The 15,013-nt window shown below is 38.9% G+C and overlaps 2 protein-coding genes across 8 annotated transcripts in view; one reads left to right on the top strand and one right to left on the bottom strand.

Annotated features, from left to right (window-relative positions):
- Window positions 1-533, bottom strand: part of DRAM2 (DNA damage regulated autophagy modulator 2) — a 28,998-nt gene extending 28,465 nt beyond the window's left edge. The window contains exon 1 of one of the 2 annotated variants that reach the window (XM_040232071.1): window positions 361-533. The gene's annotated coding sequence lies outside the window, so the exon portion shown is untranslated. The remainder of the gene's footprint in view (window positions 1-360) is intronic. The other variant, XM_040232072.1, reaches the window with a different exon arrangement.
- CEPT1 (choline/ethanolamine phosphotransferase 1) overlaps window positions 8-15,013 on the top strand; it is a 38,156-nt gene continuing 23,150 nt past the window's right edge. For 3 of the 6 annotated variants that reach the window (XR_005719463.1, XR_005719462.1, XM_040232070.1), the window contains exons 1-3: window positions 541-637; window positions 7,023-7,432; window positions 12,306-12,453. Coding sequence is in view for 4 of the 6 variants with exons in the window: in XM_040232070.1 (XP_040088004.1) it covers window positions 7,094-7,432; window positions 12,306-12,453 (487 nt within the window). In the remaining 2 variants the exon portion in view is untranslated. Of the gene's footprint in view, window positions 28-525; window positions 638-5,187; window positions 5,244-7,022; window positions 7,433-12,305; window positions 12,454-15,013 lie in introns of those variants that run through there. The other 3 variants (XM_040232067.1, XM_040232068.1, XM_040232066.1) reach the window with 3 other exon arrangements.

Raw genomic sequence — 15,013 nt, 5'->3', positions numbered from 1 at the left:
AGAAAAGACGTGGGAGGCGGAGGCTTGGTAGGGCTTGGGTCAAGCGAGGCGTGGAAGAGTGCGGGGGAGGGGGAAAAACCAAGAACTCACACAGAAAGGTGAGGCGCGGAGACCTGCACCCACTCAAGACCCCTCCTCCCCACTCGGACTCCCAGCAGTCCGTCCGCGCTCCGGCTGCCATCTGGTCCCTCTCCCGCAAGTCGCACAGCGTGGTCCCTGGAAGCTGGACGCCTCGCACGCCCGCCACGGGGTTGTGGGGCTCCTGGCAGCATCCCCCTCTCTGACCCGCCCGATCCCATTCTCTAATACACCCGTCCTTAGCTGGGGCTGGAGCCGGCTCTCATCCCCTATTTGGCCTACCTCGCTCAGACGACCCTGCCAGTACGGACCGCCGGGTCCGGAGGCGGCCGGCTGAACCGAGATGGGGCAGGGCCCCGAAGCGCGCTCCCGAGCAGCCAAGCCGGTCGCGGGGCGCGCTCACCACTCGTAGGTGCGCGCTCGCGCCGCCGCCTGCTCCGACACTGTATCCCTTTACGGCAATCGCGAAAGTGTCGTGAACGTGCTGCCGCGGATCAGAGTCACCCAGTCGGCTGGAGTCGCAGGTCCTAATTCTAGCGGTGTGCTTTTGCGGGCCGTGGTAAGGTTGCGAGGCTCGGTCCTGGGGAAACAGCCAGAGTATAAAGAATGTGTCGGGGACCACGATTCTCAAAAGGGGCGGAGAGAGGGCTGTAGGTTCTGGGGTGGGGCATTGGAATATATCTCTGTATGGACTCGCGCGAGGCGAACGCAGTTTCTTTCTCGCTCAGGGTAGCCTCGCGCGCGGGCTTGTGGGGAGGGCGAGGGGCTACTCCTCCTCTGACCCTGGATGGAGAGATTGAAGTGGCGCATTGCCAGCGCGAGAGCTCGGGGGCTACTGTGCTGGGTGTAAGGCTGGAGAAAACCTCGGCGGCCCGGGCTGGGCGGGCCAAGGGCTAGGGGCGCTGCCTGCGCGGAACCGACCTGGCCTGTCAGGTCCACACCCTCCTGCTCAGGTGTTGCTAAGTCCACAAACCGTGTTGAATCCTGTGCCGAATTTGCCTTCCGTTTGGAATACAGTGCTGGTGATTCGTAGCTGGGGCCACACTTCTTGGTCAGCAACTTTTCTAGAAATCTCAGAGTATACTGACGATCTCTAAGGTTGCCACCTAGGATTTATTTCAGAAATATTCTTGGAAGGACGGAAGGGTTTGCTTGCTAGTCTTTGCCGGTGTCCCTAGAACACTAGATGAATGGGATCTTTAAATGTTGCTGTGTTTAACTTGTTTTTACTTCAGTTCGGTGATTGGCGTTTTTGTGTCATTCTTGACATTTTTCATCATTGGTATTAATATATATGTATGATTTTGCTTTAAGTCTCTTAGTTCATTGATGAATCCGTGTTAACGGTAATAGGCAAGTTCATAATTGTCTTTAAACAAACGTTAGGGTCGTGTGTGTGAACAAGGAATAAAGATTCTGTTTCTACTCTCGTACTACTGGGCATGTGTTCAGTGGAGGTGTTGAATTGAGAGCATTTGGACCATAAGAACTTAAGAACCATTGGCTTTCACGTAAAATTCCAGATATCGAAGTTCTAAAGGCATTTTGCTACATATTCATTTTGTGCTGAGCAAAAACTATTGGAAGCCTCTTGTGCAACTTGTCTTTACAACCCTTGCATTTAGGAAAAAAGCCAGATAAAGCTGCCTCTTGTATTAACCTGTTCTGACAGAGGTACCTTCATTTGTTGTCCAGCTATTAGATTGTTATTGAATATTTACAATTATGGTTTCATAAATGCATTCCTCTTCCTCTCCCATACCCAATCTCTTAAAATTTACTTTATAAACACTATTATATGTTTGATATTTAAATATAAACTTGTTTTATAACCCCCGTTAGATATTACTGCATAGTCAGTGTGTTTTCTAGGCAGCAGTAGACTTGATAAGGCTAAAAGTACCAGTGACATTCTTTTTGAGGGTCATGCTATGCTGTCTCTTTTAAGGGAATAGGAAAATAACCACCAAATGTTAAGCTTTGGCTTTTTTTGCTTGTTTGTTTGTTTCTGGAAGAAGTTGTTTCCTTTTTTTTTTTTTTTTAAGGAATGCAAGATTTCACTTCAGCAAAGCAGTAGATCTAAATTGTGTTACACAGTACTGTTTGAGCTTCCAAGTCTTCTGAAAAGGCTTTTGTTTTTGGTAACTTGTTCTGTGTATCACTTGTTAAATAATGCTGAATGTAATCCTGTGATCCTTTTAATTTTTTTAAGCTTGATTTTTTATAGTTTGCTCTGCCTCCCAAATATTGTTCACCATTAGTATTTTCCTTTAATCGTGCCATAGAAGTGGAAAGAGCTGTGTAGTCACCAATTCCTGTGAAAGGGTTGTAAACATACTGCTGAATCAGTGCAGCTCAAAACTTGGCACTCTTAGACAGAGGGGGGATGGGAATTCTGGAATTTCACACTACAGGTTGGCTATTGTGTGAGCTTACCTTATGCTCTGCTGAGCGGTTGGAGATTCCTTTTTTAGTGTGATACTTGTCAGATTTTCACCAGTGCTGAACACTGGAATATTGTAGGCAGCATGTTATTATCTTTAGAGCTATAAGCACAGATGTTTTGCATCACAGACTTAAATATTAAGGTCTACAAATTGTGTATAATTTTAGTAAAGATACCTATTAAATGTCTATGATTTTATTTTTGTACCTTCATTGGACTTTTCACATAAATACATGTCTGTGCAAAGAAGAATTTTGTTAGACCATATGTGCACCCTTCCCTGAACTCTCACAGCAGTTTGTTCACAATATGTTATAGCTTAGTTGTTTACAAGACTCCCCACCACCACTTTGAGCTTGAGGACATGGATGACATATTTCAATCTTTGTTTCCTCAAAGATCTAGAACAATCCAGTGCTATTAAATAACTAGATGAATCACATTTGTTCATTGTCCCACAGATAAGTACGAATCACCCATCTAGTGTTAGGTATGGTATAAGGTTTTGGGAAAAGAATGTTAAGACATGCATGGCTCACGCACTCCTGTGTCTTACATATCAGTGTGGGGAAAAGACCAAAAACACCCAACAATTAACAAAGAAAACTTCAAAATGTGTTAAGTGCTATGAAAGAAGTATCATGTTCAAGCCAAGTTAAAGCAGGGGAGGGTAATTTGCTGATTACAACTGGAGAGGTTACATAGGACAGTGATCAGTATTATTGTAGTCTGAATTCCAGGTAATGAGGATTTTAAAACATTTAAAATGTTCACTTTTATTATTATAATTTGTTAAAAACGCTTTCTCAGTTAATAAATTGGCTGTGCTGCAAAATTATAGATTCCTTTATAGGTTAATTGATGGCTTTCTATAAGATCAGAATAAAATATTAACTCCTTGCCACAATCTATAAACCTCTGCTTTGTTGGGCTTTTCATACTCTCCTTTATCTCAGTCTTTCATATGGTGTACTATGATCCAGCTATAGTGATCCCACAGATATGAATAAGAAAGATAAGTTGGATTTTGCCTCAGGGTCTGTTTTCCTTTCTTGAACTGTTCTTCTCTTGCTCTTGGGATGGCTCTCTCCTTTTCCTCTGAATTTAGTATGTGAAATGAAAGTGAAGTTGCTCAGTCGTGTCCTACTCTTTGCTACCCCATGGGCTGTAACCTACCAGGGTCCTCGGTCCATGGGATTTTCCAGGCAAGAGTACTGGAGTGGGCTGCTATTTCCTTCTCCAGGGGATCTTCCCAGCACAGGGGTCGAACCTGGGCCTCCTGCATTGCAGACAGACACGTTACTATCTGAACCACCAGCTATAAATGCTTCTTTTTCATGGTCTTCAACCACCTTATCTACAGTGTTCGTCTTCAACTATTTTCTGACTCCGCATCTTGTTTTCTTCATACTGCCTGTCACAGTGTGTAAGTGTGTAATGTCATGGGCTTATTTGCCTTTTTTACTTATTTTCCATTGGGCTTGGGAACTGGGATCACGCCTATCTTGTTTACTGCACTCAGATATTGGCTGAATGCATTTGAAACTTGGAATCCATTTTCTCATAAAAACTTATCACTGGTGGCTGGGTTTCTAAGCTAACCAGCAGTAGTTTTCATTTCTTGCATTAATTTTTTAGTTCCTTGTAGTGTGGGTAGAAAATGATGTTTTCTCCTCAACCTTTTGGTCATAGGCTTGACTCTAGATAAAAATCTCAGGTAGCTAAAATAATTTTTGTAATGTTTGTACCTTCTTTCCATACTCCTATCTCAGATCCTGTCCCGTTTCTCTCTATGGAGTCTCCTCTTCTATTGTAGCAACCTTCACTGTCTTGCTCCCTTGATATGCTTGCTTTTCACTTGCTGAAATTCAGAAACTCCTCTTTTTTTTTCCCTGAGATGGTTTTCCTGGAAGTTGCCTCCTGGTCTCAGGTGTGATGGGAGGAAGGAAGAGTAGAGCTGGATCTGTGGCAGTGTCAGCAACCTCTTTGGCTACCTGTGTGTGGAAAGCAAAGGGCAACATGCATCTGAATTTTTTTTTGCAGTCTTGTTGCTAGTAAGCTTCACAGAGATAGTGTCGCCAAATTGAAATATCCTTTTTACATGTATGTATTATATAATAAATAGAAGGACAAAAATCTAGGTCAGAAGGGGAAAACACTTAAAAGGAAAAGTATCCAGTTTATTATATAGTCCTGCCAGATGCTCAAACTTAAAACCATTAGGATCAGAAACTTGTAGCTGTTTAGTGCCAAAAGCAGGCCAGCATCCTCAATATGTCACTTTTTTTTAAAAAACTATGGGAGAATGGGTGACTACAATAATAAAATATAAATTGAGTTGGCCAGACTTTTTATTCCCATTTAAGTGGAAATGTGTAAGAGCTGATTGATTATAGCTCCCAAATATGAAAATACATCATTCAGTTTGACTTCTGAAAATTTGGCTGCTTGATAGTACAGTATTTTGGTGGTCATTGGTCTGTTATTTCATCATCTAAAATGATTTTGTAACCAGATGTTTGACATTATATAGATATTACTTTAAAACACTTTAAATCAGTTTCTTTATGATACAGTTGAGTGTGTGAAAGAATTCTTTGAAATAGTAGAAAATTAACTTTGGTTTATCTTGGCTTGAAATTATTTTATTATTTTTGTTTCAGAGCACTTGAGTTAGTTAAACTGGGCTACCAGTGATTCTTTCGCAATTTCTGAAAATGTAAGTCAGTTAATAACTACAGTAACTATTCTCTAAACCAATTATTTGAGATACAGGATTAACTGAGGATTGGGATGCCACTTTAGATCATTAGTGACATTGGAATTTATTTATAGGAATAGAGAGAAGTCTTGGGCATATTTTGATACTAAGTTCATTGCTGAGTTGTCCTAGACCCTGTATCACATTCTGTATTCCCATAGTGCAGCATTTCTGGGAATTTTGTACTGTGTTCTGGATAGCTTTCTGCCAGATCAAAGTACACCTGTGTTGGTCAAATGCCACTACCCTTTTAGTTCTGTTAAGATTTTTTTTTTCTTTTTTAATCCTTTAATGATTTCTCTTCCTGCTCACTAACCATGAGTTTCTTTTTCTCTTCATACTTAATCCTTTTAAGAAATTTTCTGCTTTCCAATCTTCAACTAGGCGTTAGCTTCCAAGTTAAAAAATGGAAATTTTGATATCTCACCCAAACTCCAGTCATTTGATTTTTGTCTAAAACATCTCTACATAAAAGTTGCATGTATGTCTTTCCTACTTTCATTCCAGGATCCCCTCTCATCTCATACCTCCCAGAAGCCAAAATAACTGATTTTCCTTCTAAACTCTCCTAAGTATTTCCTCTTGATTCCTCCTCCTAAGTATAAATTACTCACAGATTTGACTGTCTTCATATTTCCATTTTACCACCCCACTGTAGGCCCTCACCATTTCAAACCTTTGGTGTCACCATACTAATTTTTATATGTTATCAGCTTCTCATTGTTTCTTACATTGGTTAATAACTTACGGTAATTATATTATTTCTGATCCTTTCTAAGTCAGGTACAGGTACTTCGTGGTTTTAAATTTAAGGTTTACAAAAAACCTTATGAGGGACAGGGAGGCCTGGCCTGCTGCAGTGCATGGGGTCGTGAAGAGTCGGACATGGGTATGTGACCGAACAACAGCAGCATAAACAGTCATCACTGAATGCACTTATAACTGTTTTTTTACTGCCTCAGTTTATCAGTCCACTTTGCTAACACATAAATACTGTCCTCTTAAAGTTAATTTTTTTCATTGTTGTTTATTCTCTCATGGAATATTATCTATGTCCCTTTCCACTGTCTTTTAATTTAAACAAAAACCCTGTTTTATGAACCTCATTTAACAGCTGTGTGAACTTGGACAAGTTAATTAGCCTCTCTGTGCCTTAGATTAATTTTCTGTAAAAACTGGAGTAATTAATAGTATTTAGCATCTATGGTGGTTATGAAGATTAAATGAGTAAATATATAAAACTCGCTTAAAGTGTTTAGTACATAGTGAGTGCTCAATAAGTATTAGCCATTCACATTAAATAAAAATCTAGTTTAAGACCCATTCTATTTAAGTCATTTATCCAATATTAAGACTGGTTTACTAGTTGTCTTTGAGTGTGTCTTGGACCTCAGTTTCTGCATATGTGAAATGATCAGGTCATTATTAGGTTTTTTCCAATTTATACTGTGACAGTAGTGTGAAACTGAAAAAAAAAAATCATGAGCTTTGAAGTCAGGTAAGCTATAAGGTAACAGGAAACATTATTATTAAAATTCTTAATATTTTTCACATAAATATGAGGTTATGTGACTTCTTTTGGCTTTACACCAGTAAGAATTAGAACTAAAAGCAGACCCCTGTTTTTCTGATCCCTGTTTAATGTGTATTATTTTATTGCCAGTTCGATTTTTAAAAATGTACTGACATTGATATAAATAGTGGCTGACAAATATATCTTTTTTTTCCTACCCCCAGGGAAAGACCATCCACCAAAAGCTATAAAACAAGATAAAGTATTCTCCTCAAATAAAAGAAAGCCAAGATCCATGAGTGGGCATCGGTCGACAAGGAAACGATGTGGAGATTCTCACCCGGAGTCCCCTTTGGGCTTTGGGCATATGAGTACTCCTGGGTGTGTATTAAATAAGTTGTTCCAGTTACCTACACCACCATTGTCAAGACATCAACTTAAGCGGCTAGAAGAACACAGGTATCAGAGTGCCGGACGGTCCTTGCTTGAGCCTTTGATGCAGGGGTATTGGGAATGGCTCGTTGGCAGAGTTCCCTCCTGGATTGCTCCAAATCTGATCACGATCATTGGATTGTCAATAAACATCTGTACAACTGTTTTATTAGTCTTCTACTGCCCTACAGCTACAGAGCAGGTAAGAGGAATTTCTTTTATAACAGATATAAACATTTATTGGCCAGAAACACTATAATTGGGATTTTTAGGTTATTTTAGCTAAAGGTAAGATAATGTAACAGCTATTTGTCAGCTGTTTTAAAGTATCGTGTCATATATACTATTAATAACTCTCATAACTACAACCACTTTACATACACTATGCTTATGAGAAACCAGAAGCAAAGTGTGGACTCTGATACCAGTAGATAAATTAATGTTAGTTGAGATTAACATGTAAAGTGTTCCTTTAAAATCAGTAAATCTCAATGCTTTACAAAAAGAATTTTATCCCCCTTTATTATGGCTAATAAAGTCTTAAAGTAAAGTCAAGTCAAGTTGCTCAGTCGTGTCCAACTCTTTGCGACCCCAGGCTTCATGGGATTTTCCAGGCAAGAATACTAGAGTGGGTTGCCATTTCCTTCTCCAATAAAGTCTTAGCAAGGTTTAAAATGATAGAGAGGAAAGTCTCTGGTAGGAAGATGGCACAGCTATAAATTAGTCATATTGAAAGTGTTCTCTTGATTTCCAGTGAGAGTTGTTGAATATCCCTTTTCTCTTCCTGTAAACACATGTGGCTGATAACCCCAGGTGTATCTCTGTTGTTCTGTTATTTTAACACAGCAGAAGAAAATAGAAGAAAGAAACGGTGTAATATATTTCCTGCTCTGTATCTTGCTGTGGCTGCTGTTAAAAAAAGGAAACATGGTATTGCTGGGCATTCTCAAATGTAAATGTCTCTGCTGCTCTTTCACTTTTACCTTCCCTCTGCTGCTAAGTCACTTCAGTCGTGTCCGACTCTGTGTGACCCCATAGACGGCAGCCCATCAGGCTCCCCCATCCCTGGGATTCTCTAGGCAAGAGCACTGGAGTGGGTTGCCATTTCCTTCTCCAATGCATGAAAGTGAAAGTGAAGTTGCTCAGTCGTGTCCGACTCTTAGCGACCCATGGACTGCAGCCTACCAGGCTCCTCCGTCCTTGGGATTTTCCAGGCAAGAGTACTGGAGTGGGGTGCCATTGCCTTCTCCCTACCTTCCCTCTACTCACTACTTAAAACCAAAACTGAAACTCACCGGGTAAATTGAAGTTTGTTTGGCTTCAAAATGTCCTTCAGTTCAGTTCAGTTCAGTCGCTCAGTCATGTCTGACTCTTTGCGACCCCATGAATCAGCACGCCAGGCCTCCCTGTCCTTATCAAAAAGTTAACCAAGGTAGTTAGGTAGATGAAAGAGAATCAAAACATTTACTGTGCCGAATGATCAATACAGATAAGCCAAGAAGGTAGAAGGTGATCCTCAAGTAAAGCTGCTGAAAGTGACTGTGTGAATCATAATGGCTGCGGTGCTCCTTGTCTTGTTTTAAACTTGAAGTAATTTTTTCAATGTAGTCTTTTTCAGCTGATTTTTTTTTTGAGGTAAAATTATCACCATTTAATCCCTTATCCCTTTCTGTTTTCATTAATTCATTTGTTTCCACATATAGCTCTGTAAACAGGTATTGAGGGTCACAGTTACATATAAAACATATTTTTGTTTTTTGTCTTTTTCCAAATACTTATTTTCCCCTCCCCCTTGATTACCTTTAATTCCTCTTTTACTATGCAGATATAATTCATACAGATTGTATGGATATATTTCTGGTTTCCCCTCATTTTTTTAACTATCTTGCTTTACGTCAATCTGGAAACAAAAATAAACACCAGTACAATTGTTTAAATATATCTTGGGATTCTTTATCACATTTCCTTGGAGCTGTTTTTCCTGTGGATCACTTGAGGCTCTGACATCTCCTTCCAGAGGAATCTGGTCCAGATCTCACACATCCTTAAAGATACAACAAGGAAGTGGGTTGGTTCCAGTTGAAACCTTCTAAGTTCTAAACTAATTCCAGGAGAAAGATCAGGGAATGAGAGCAAGTTCAAGATTAGCTTGGCCACTAATAGTCATTTTTGAACACCTAGATGGCAGTCCACTCCAGTATTCTTGCCTAGAGAATCCCGTGGACAGAGGAGCCTGATGGGCTGCTGTCCATAGGGTTGCGCAGAGTCAGACATGACTGAAGCGACCTAGCCTGCATGCATGCATTGGAGAAGGAAATGGCAACCCACTCCAATGTTCTTGCCTAGAGAATCTCAGGGACAGAGGAGCCTGGTGGGCTGCCGTCTATGGGGTCGCACAGAGTTGGGCATGACTGAAGCAACGTAGCAGCAGCAGCAGCAGCAGCAGGCTGTACCAGGCACCATGTTCCCTGTAACACTTTTCTTCAGCCTCTTTTCTTAAGTGATTTGGAATTATTAGAGTAACCCTGGCATTAGTTAAATCTTTGGGAAACTTCCAGAATAGGAACTACGCTAATTTCAGAATGCTACTGGGAGAAATCAAGGTAGATTATGACTATAATAGTTTCCTGACTTATACATTCAGTGTATCAGACTCTTAACCCAGCTGAGACCATACTTGCTCCTGAATGAGAAGGCTTTCTTCTTAAAACAACTCTGTGAGTTGTGAAATAATGGAAACAAAGAAGAAATAGATAAATATTAAAATGTTCTACATATTCACAAGAAAAAAGAAAAGTCCAAAGATAAGCCTTTGCTTCTCTCTCTCATATATGTAATTACCATCTTGCTGTTTTCTAGGAGGTTGTTATTTAGTGACTAAGTTGTGTCCAATTCTGTTCCAGGGTAACACATTTCCCCATTAAAATCCTAAACCGCCCCCTCCCCGAAGAAGTTCCTTGTTTTTCTAGTCCCCTAAAGCAGTAGTGTTCAGTAGAATTTTCTGTGATGATGATAGTGTTCTGTGTCTGTATGATCTGATATGGAGGCCATAGGTACTTATGGCTATTGAATATTTGAAATGTACCTAGCAGCTGAGGAACTGAATTTTTGGTTTCTTATAATGAATTTAAACTAAAAGAGTCACAGATGGCTGGCTAATGGCCATTGTATAAGACAGTGAAGCTCTAGAGAATTACTGGATTCCTCTAGGAGTAAGCTGTAAACCCAAGTTTAGAAGGGAGAGTTCTTAGTCATATAAGAGTAATCACTTAGTAGACTTTCCTGGTGGCTCAGTGGATAAGAACCCCCCTGCCCATGCAGGGGACATGGATTTGATCCCTGGTCCGGGAAGATTCCACATGCCTTGGAACCACTAAGCCCGTGCGCCACAATTGCTGAGCCCACTCTCTAGAGCCCATGGGCTGCACCCACTGAGCCTCCATGCTGCAGCGACTGACGCATGCACACTCCAGAGCCAGTAAGCCACGGCTCCTAAGTGCACATGCTACAGCTACTAAACCTGGGCGCCTAGTGCCTATGCTCTGAAATAGAAGACACTGCAGTGAGAAGCCCATGCAACACAACTGGAGAGGAGCCCCTACTCTCCACAACTAGAGAAAGCCTGTGTACAGCAGTGAAGACCCAGCACAACCAAAAAGTAATAATAAAAACTTTAAAAAACAAATACGTTAAAAAAAAAAGATGAACCACTTAGTCCAGTGCTGCCATGTAAACGTGGTTACAAAATCACAGTTATTCTTTTCCAGGTTTGTAACTCAAGCTTGGGGGAGGTATATATGGTGATCTTTTTAGCAGCCTCAGTGTTTTAAAATATGAGACTCAAAAAAAAAAAAAAAAAAAACACGTTTAAGAGAAGATGTTTACCTTTAGTAACTGAGTCTAAATAGGTCTCTGGGCTTCCCAGGTAGCTCAGTGGTAAAGAATCTGCCTGTCAGTGCAGGAGATGTGGGTTTGATCCCTGTGTTAGGAAGATCCCCTGAAGAAGGAATTGGCAACCCACTCCAGTATTCTTACCTGAAAATTCCCATGGACAGAGGAGCCTGGCAAGCTACAGTCCACTGGGCTGCAAGAGTTGGACATGACTGAGCACCCACTCAGGGAGATACCTCTTTGTAGTGCAGCATATACTGAATATTTTTTGCAGCTCTGAGTAGTTTACTTTGCAGCTCTGAGCATTTAGTACAGTTAACTTGAAAACCAATATCTGAGAAAATATCTTGTGATTATAAAATTGTTTTCATGGCCTAGGCATAGGAAAATAGGAAAAAATGATGCAAAAAACTCTTTTACTTTCTTACAGAGAACAGACCAAATAGAAGCTCTCTTTTTTAATGCATCACATTTAAATTCAGTATTAGTGGTTTAGTTTCTGTCTGACAAAAGAGAAATTGTTTCTTGAAAATGTAACCATAATAAGTATTTGAAAAGTAATGTAAGCACTCTGTCTAGTAAGTAGATCGTTATTTCCATAGTGTTGCTTCATGAAACAGTGAAAAAAATAAGTCACATGCTCAAATACATTTGGGAAATGGCAGCATGTTGTATCCTCCTTGAACATGCACAATATGCGTTAGCAGTCTTAAGGCCTGGAAGCAGTCCTGCAGTGGAAAAATCAGTTTAACATTGTTTAATCCAGTGTTTTCCAACTGAGTTTAACATGAAACTTTTCTTTTTGTGTAATACCTATAAACATCTTCAAAAATACAATTTAGGAAAAACCTTATTAGCTATTCATTAATTGATTCTTAGAGTCTCAATGTTAGGAGGAATCTTACACAAGTTGCCTAATCTAATCTCGCATGACATTTCTGTATTATCCCTGTGAAGTAGTTACCCAGCATCTGCTTGAGTATCCCTCCAAAACAGGGAATTTAATCCTCTCATAATTCTGATTGTTTTGAAAAGTTTTTCATTATGTAGCACCTGGATCTTCTCTCCCATGGCTTCCAACTTCTCTGGAGAATGAATATAACATATCTGCAAGTAAAAATATATTCACCAAACATAATATTAATATGTCTTGTTACTCTTGTTTTTTAAATTTTATTTCACAGGCACCCCTGTGGGCGTATATTGCTTGTGCGTGCGGCCTTTTCATTTACCAGTCTTTGGATGCTATTGATGGAAAACAGGCAAGAAGAACTAATAGTAGTTCTCCGTTGGGAGAACTTTTTGATCATGGGTGTGATTCACTATCGACAGGTATTATTGATTTTTTAATGTTAATGATTAATAGTGTTAAAAGGAATATGAAAACAATGATAAGATAAATAACAGGCTTGTGATATTATAGTAGTTATCAGAAGAAGTGATTTTATTAAGTTTTAATATTGTCAAAAAATATAAAGCTGGTTAATACTTGTTCATTATTTGATGATATCAGGAAATTTAGAAATTAATTTCTACCTAAGTTATTTTTCTGGAGAAGGCAATGGCAACCCACTCTAGTACTCCTGCCTGGAGAATCCCATGGAGGAAGGAGCCTGGTAGACTACAGTCCATGGGGTCGCAAAGAGTTGGACACGACTGAGCGACTTTACTTACTTACTTACTTACTTAAGTTATTTTTAACCCTAAATGTTATTGTTTTGGCACCTGTTGTTTTTAAATTCTTAGGGCATAATTGTTATCATGAAAAAATTCTCATAAATTATAGATGAGAGTTCAGTAATGGGAGACTAAGAAATTCATAGTCTTTGTATTTTGTTTTTGCCTTTTTGAAGTTTTTATTAAGATATAATTCACTTACTATAAAATTCATCCTTTTATTTTTTTTTCAAGCAAAACTCAGAATTTTATTTTTATTTTTATTTTTTTAGATTTTTTTAAATTTATTTTTTATTTTACTTTACAAAGTGTGCAGTTTAGTGACTTTTAGTGTAGTCACGAAATTATGCAGCCATTACCATTATCTAATTCCAAAATGAAAAGTGAAAGTCGCTCAGTCGTGTCTGACTCTTGGTGACCCCATGGACTATCCAGTCCATGGAATTCTCCAGGTTAGAATACTGGAGTGGGTAGCAGTTCCCTTCTCAAGGGGATCTTCCCAACCCAAGGGTCGAACTCAGGTCTCCTGCCTTGCAAGCGGATTCTTTACCAGCTGAGCCACCAGGGAAGCCCTCTAATTCCAAAACATTTTGTCAGATGTCAATTTTTTCCTTTCCACTCCCAAAGGGAATCATTTGCTAGTAGTCACTCTGCATTCCCTACTTCCCCCAGGCCCTGGTAACCACTAAGTTACTATCTCTATGAATTTGCCTGTTTTAGACATCTCATATGAACACTTAGTAAATTCAGCCATTATTTGAACTCTAAAGATATTTCTGAATTCTGATTCTACTCCAGGTTATATTAGCTATTAATTTTGTACTGGTAGATAAATGTTGATCAGTTTTATAAGGTAGTCTTTAATTTAAATGGATATTATACAGACATTTAAAATTTCATTATAGACTTGGACTGTAACTGTGATAGTGGGCTTCGATGAAAAGACTAGGAAAAAAGTACACTAAGGTGCTAGCAAAAGATATTACTATAATTAGGTTATATGTCTTTATTTGTACCATTTAAAGAATAATAATTTAGCACTTCTTTAGAGGGAAAAAAGAGATTTAGAAATTAAATGACAGTTTCTAACTAGTCTTCTTTTCAAGAACTCTGTTCCTCCTGACTCCCCACCTTGCCACATACTCCTCCCAACACACTTACTTTTTTATTTAGTTCTTCAGTTGGTTTCTTGTCATTTGGTTTCTTGTCATTATATTTGTTTAAAATATATTTAAAGAGGCAAACAAAAACCCTTGATGGTTTTACTTTGTGAACTCAGATTCACAAATGTAAGCATATGTTAAAATCATTGTTTGATTGTATCCTGATAGCAGCTTGCTTAGCAGAGGGGAACAGATAAGTTCATGTAAATCTTAAGAAAAAGCTTCTACTGAAGATGCTAGTTGGGTATCTTGAACAACTATTATAATTTAATTTGGTAACAGCAGAATGATAGTTCTGGATTTTTTTCTAAGTGATAGTCATTTTTGCATTGTAGTTTGAGTTCGAAACTTTTATAGGCAGTCCTTTTTTTGTTTGTTTTTAATGTATATTACCCATAGTGAAATCTGCTAAATAAAAAAGATTGCTATCTAAAGCCAGTGAATTATCTAGGCTTTTGTCTTTCGTTTTGACTTTCTGCCTTGTAACTTTTCACTGCTCGCTAGTACTGTATCACTGAGTTGAGGGAATACAGACATACCTCAGATGTACTGTGGATTCAGTTTCAGACCACTGCAATAGAGTGAATATTGCAGTATAGTGAGACACACAAGCTTCTTTGATTTCCTAGTGTATGTAAAACTTATTTTTACACTATGGTTTAGTCTGTTAACTGTGCAATACCATTATTTCTGAAAAATGTACGTTAATTAAAAAATATTGATTTAAAAAAATGCTATCATCTGAGCCTTCAGTAATTTGTAATCTTTTTTGCAGTAGTAACATCAAAGATCACTGATCAGAAATCATGACAAATGTGATAATGGAAAAAAATTGGAAGTATTTTAACAATGACCAAAATGTGACACAGAGATACTAAGTGAGCTAAAACTGTTGAAAAGAAAGTGGCACTGATAGACATGCAATGCAAGGCTGCCACAAGCCTTTAATTGAAAAAAAATGCAACATCTGGAAGCACAGTATCTGTAAAGTGTAATAAAACGAGATACGCGTGTACTCCAAAAAAATGCTAAAGTATTTTAGTAGCTTTCAA

This window comes from Oryx dammah, unplaced genomic scaffold (assembly GCF_014754425.2).
Source record: "Oryx dammah isolate SB20612 unplaced genomic scaffold, SCBI_Odam_1.1 HiC_scaffold_28, whole genome shotgun sequence".
Lineage (NCBI taxonomy): Eukaryota > Metazoa > Chordata > Mammalia > Artiodactyla > Bovidae > Oryx > Oryx dammah.
Note: the sequence above shows the minus strand (reverse complement) of the source record. Positions and strands in the feature narration are given on the sequence as shown.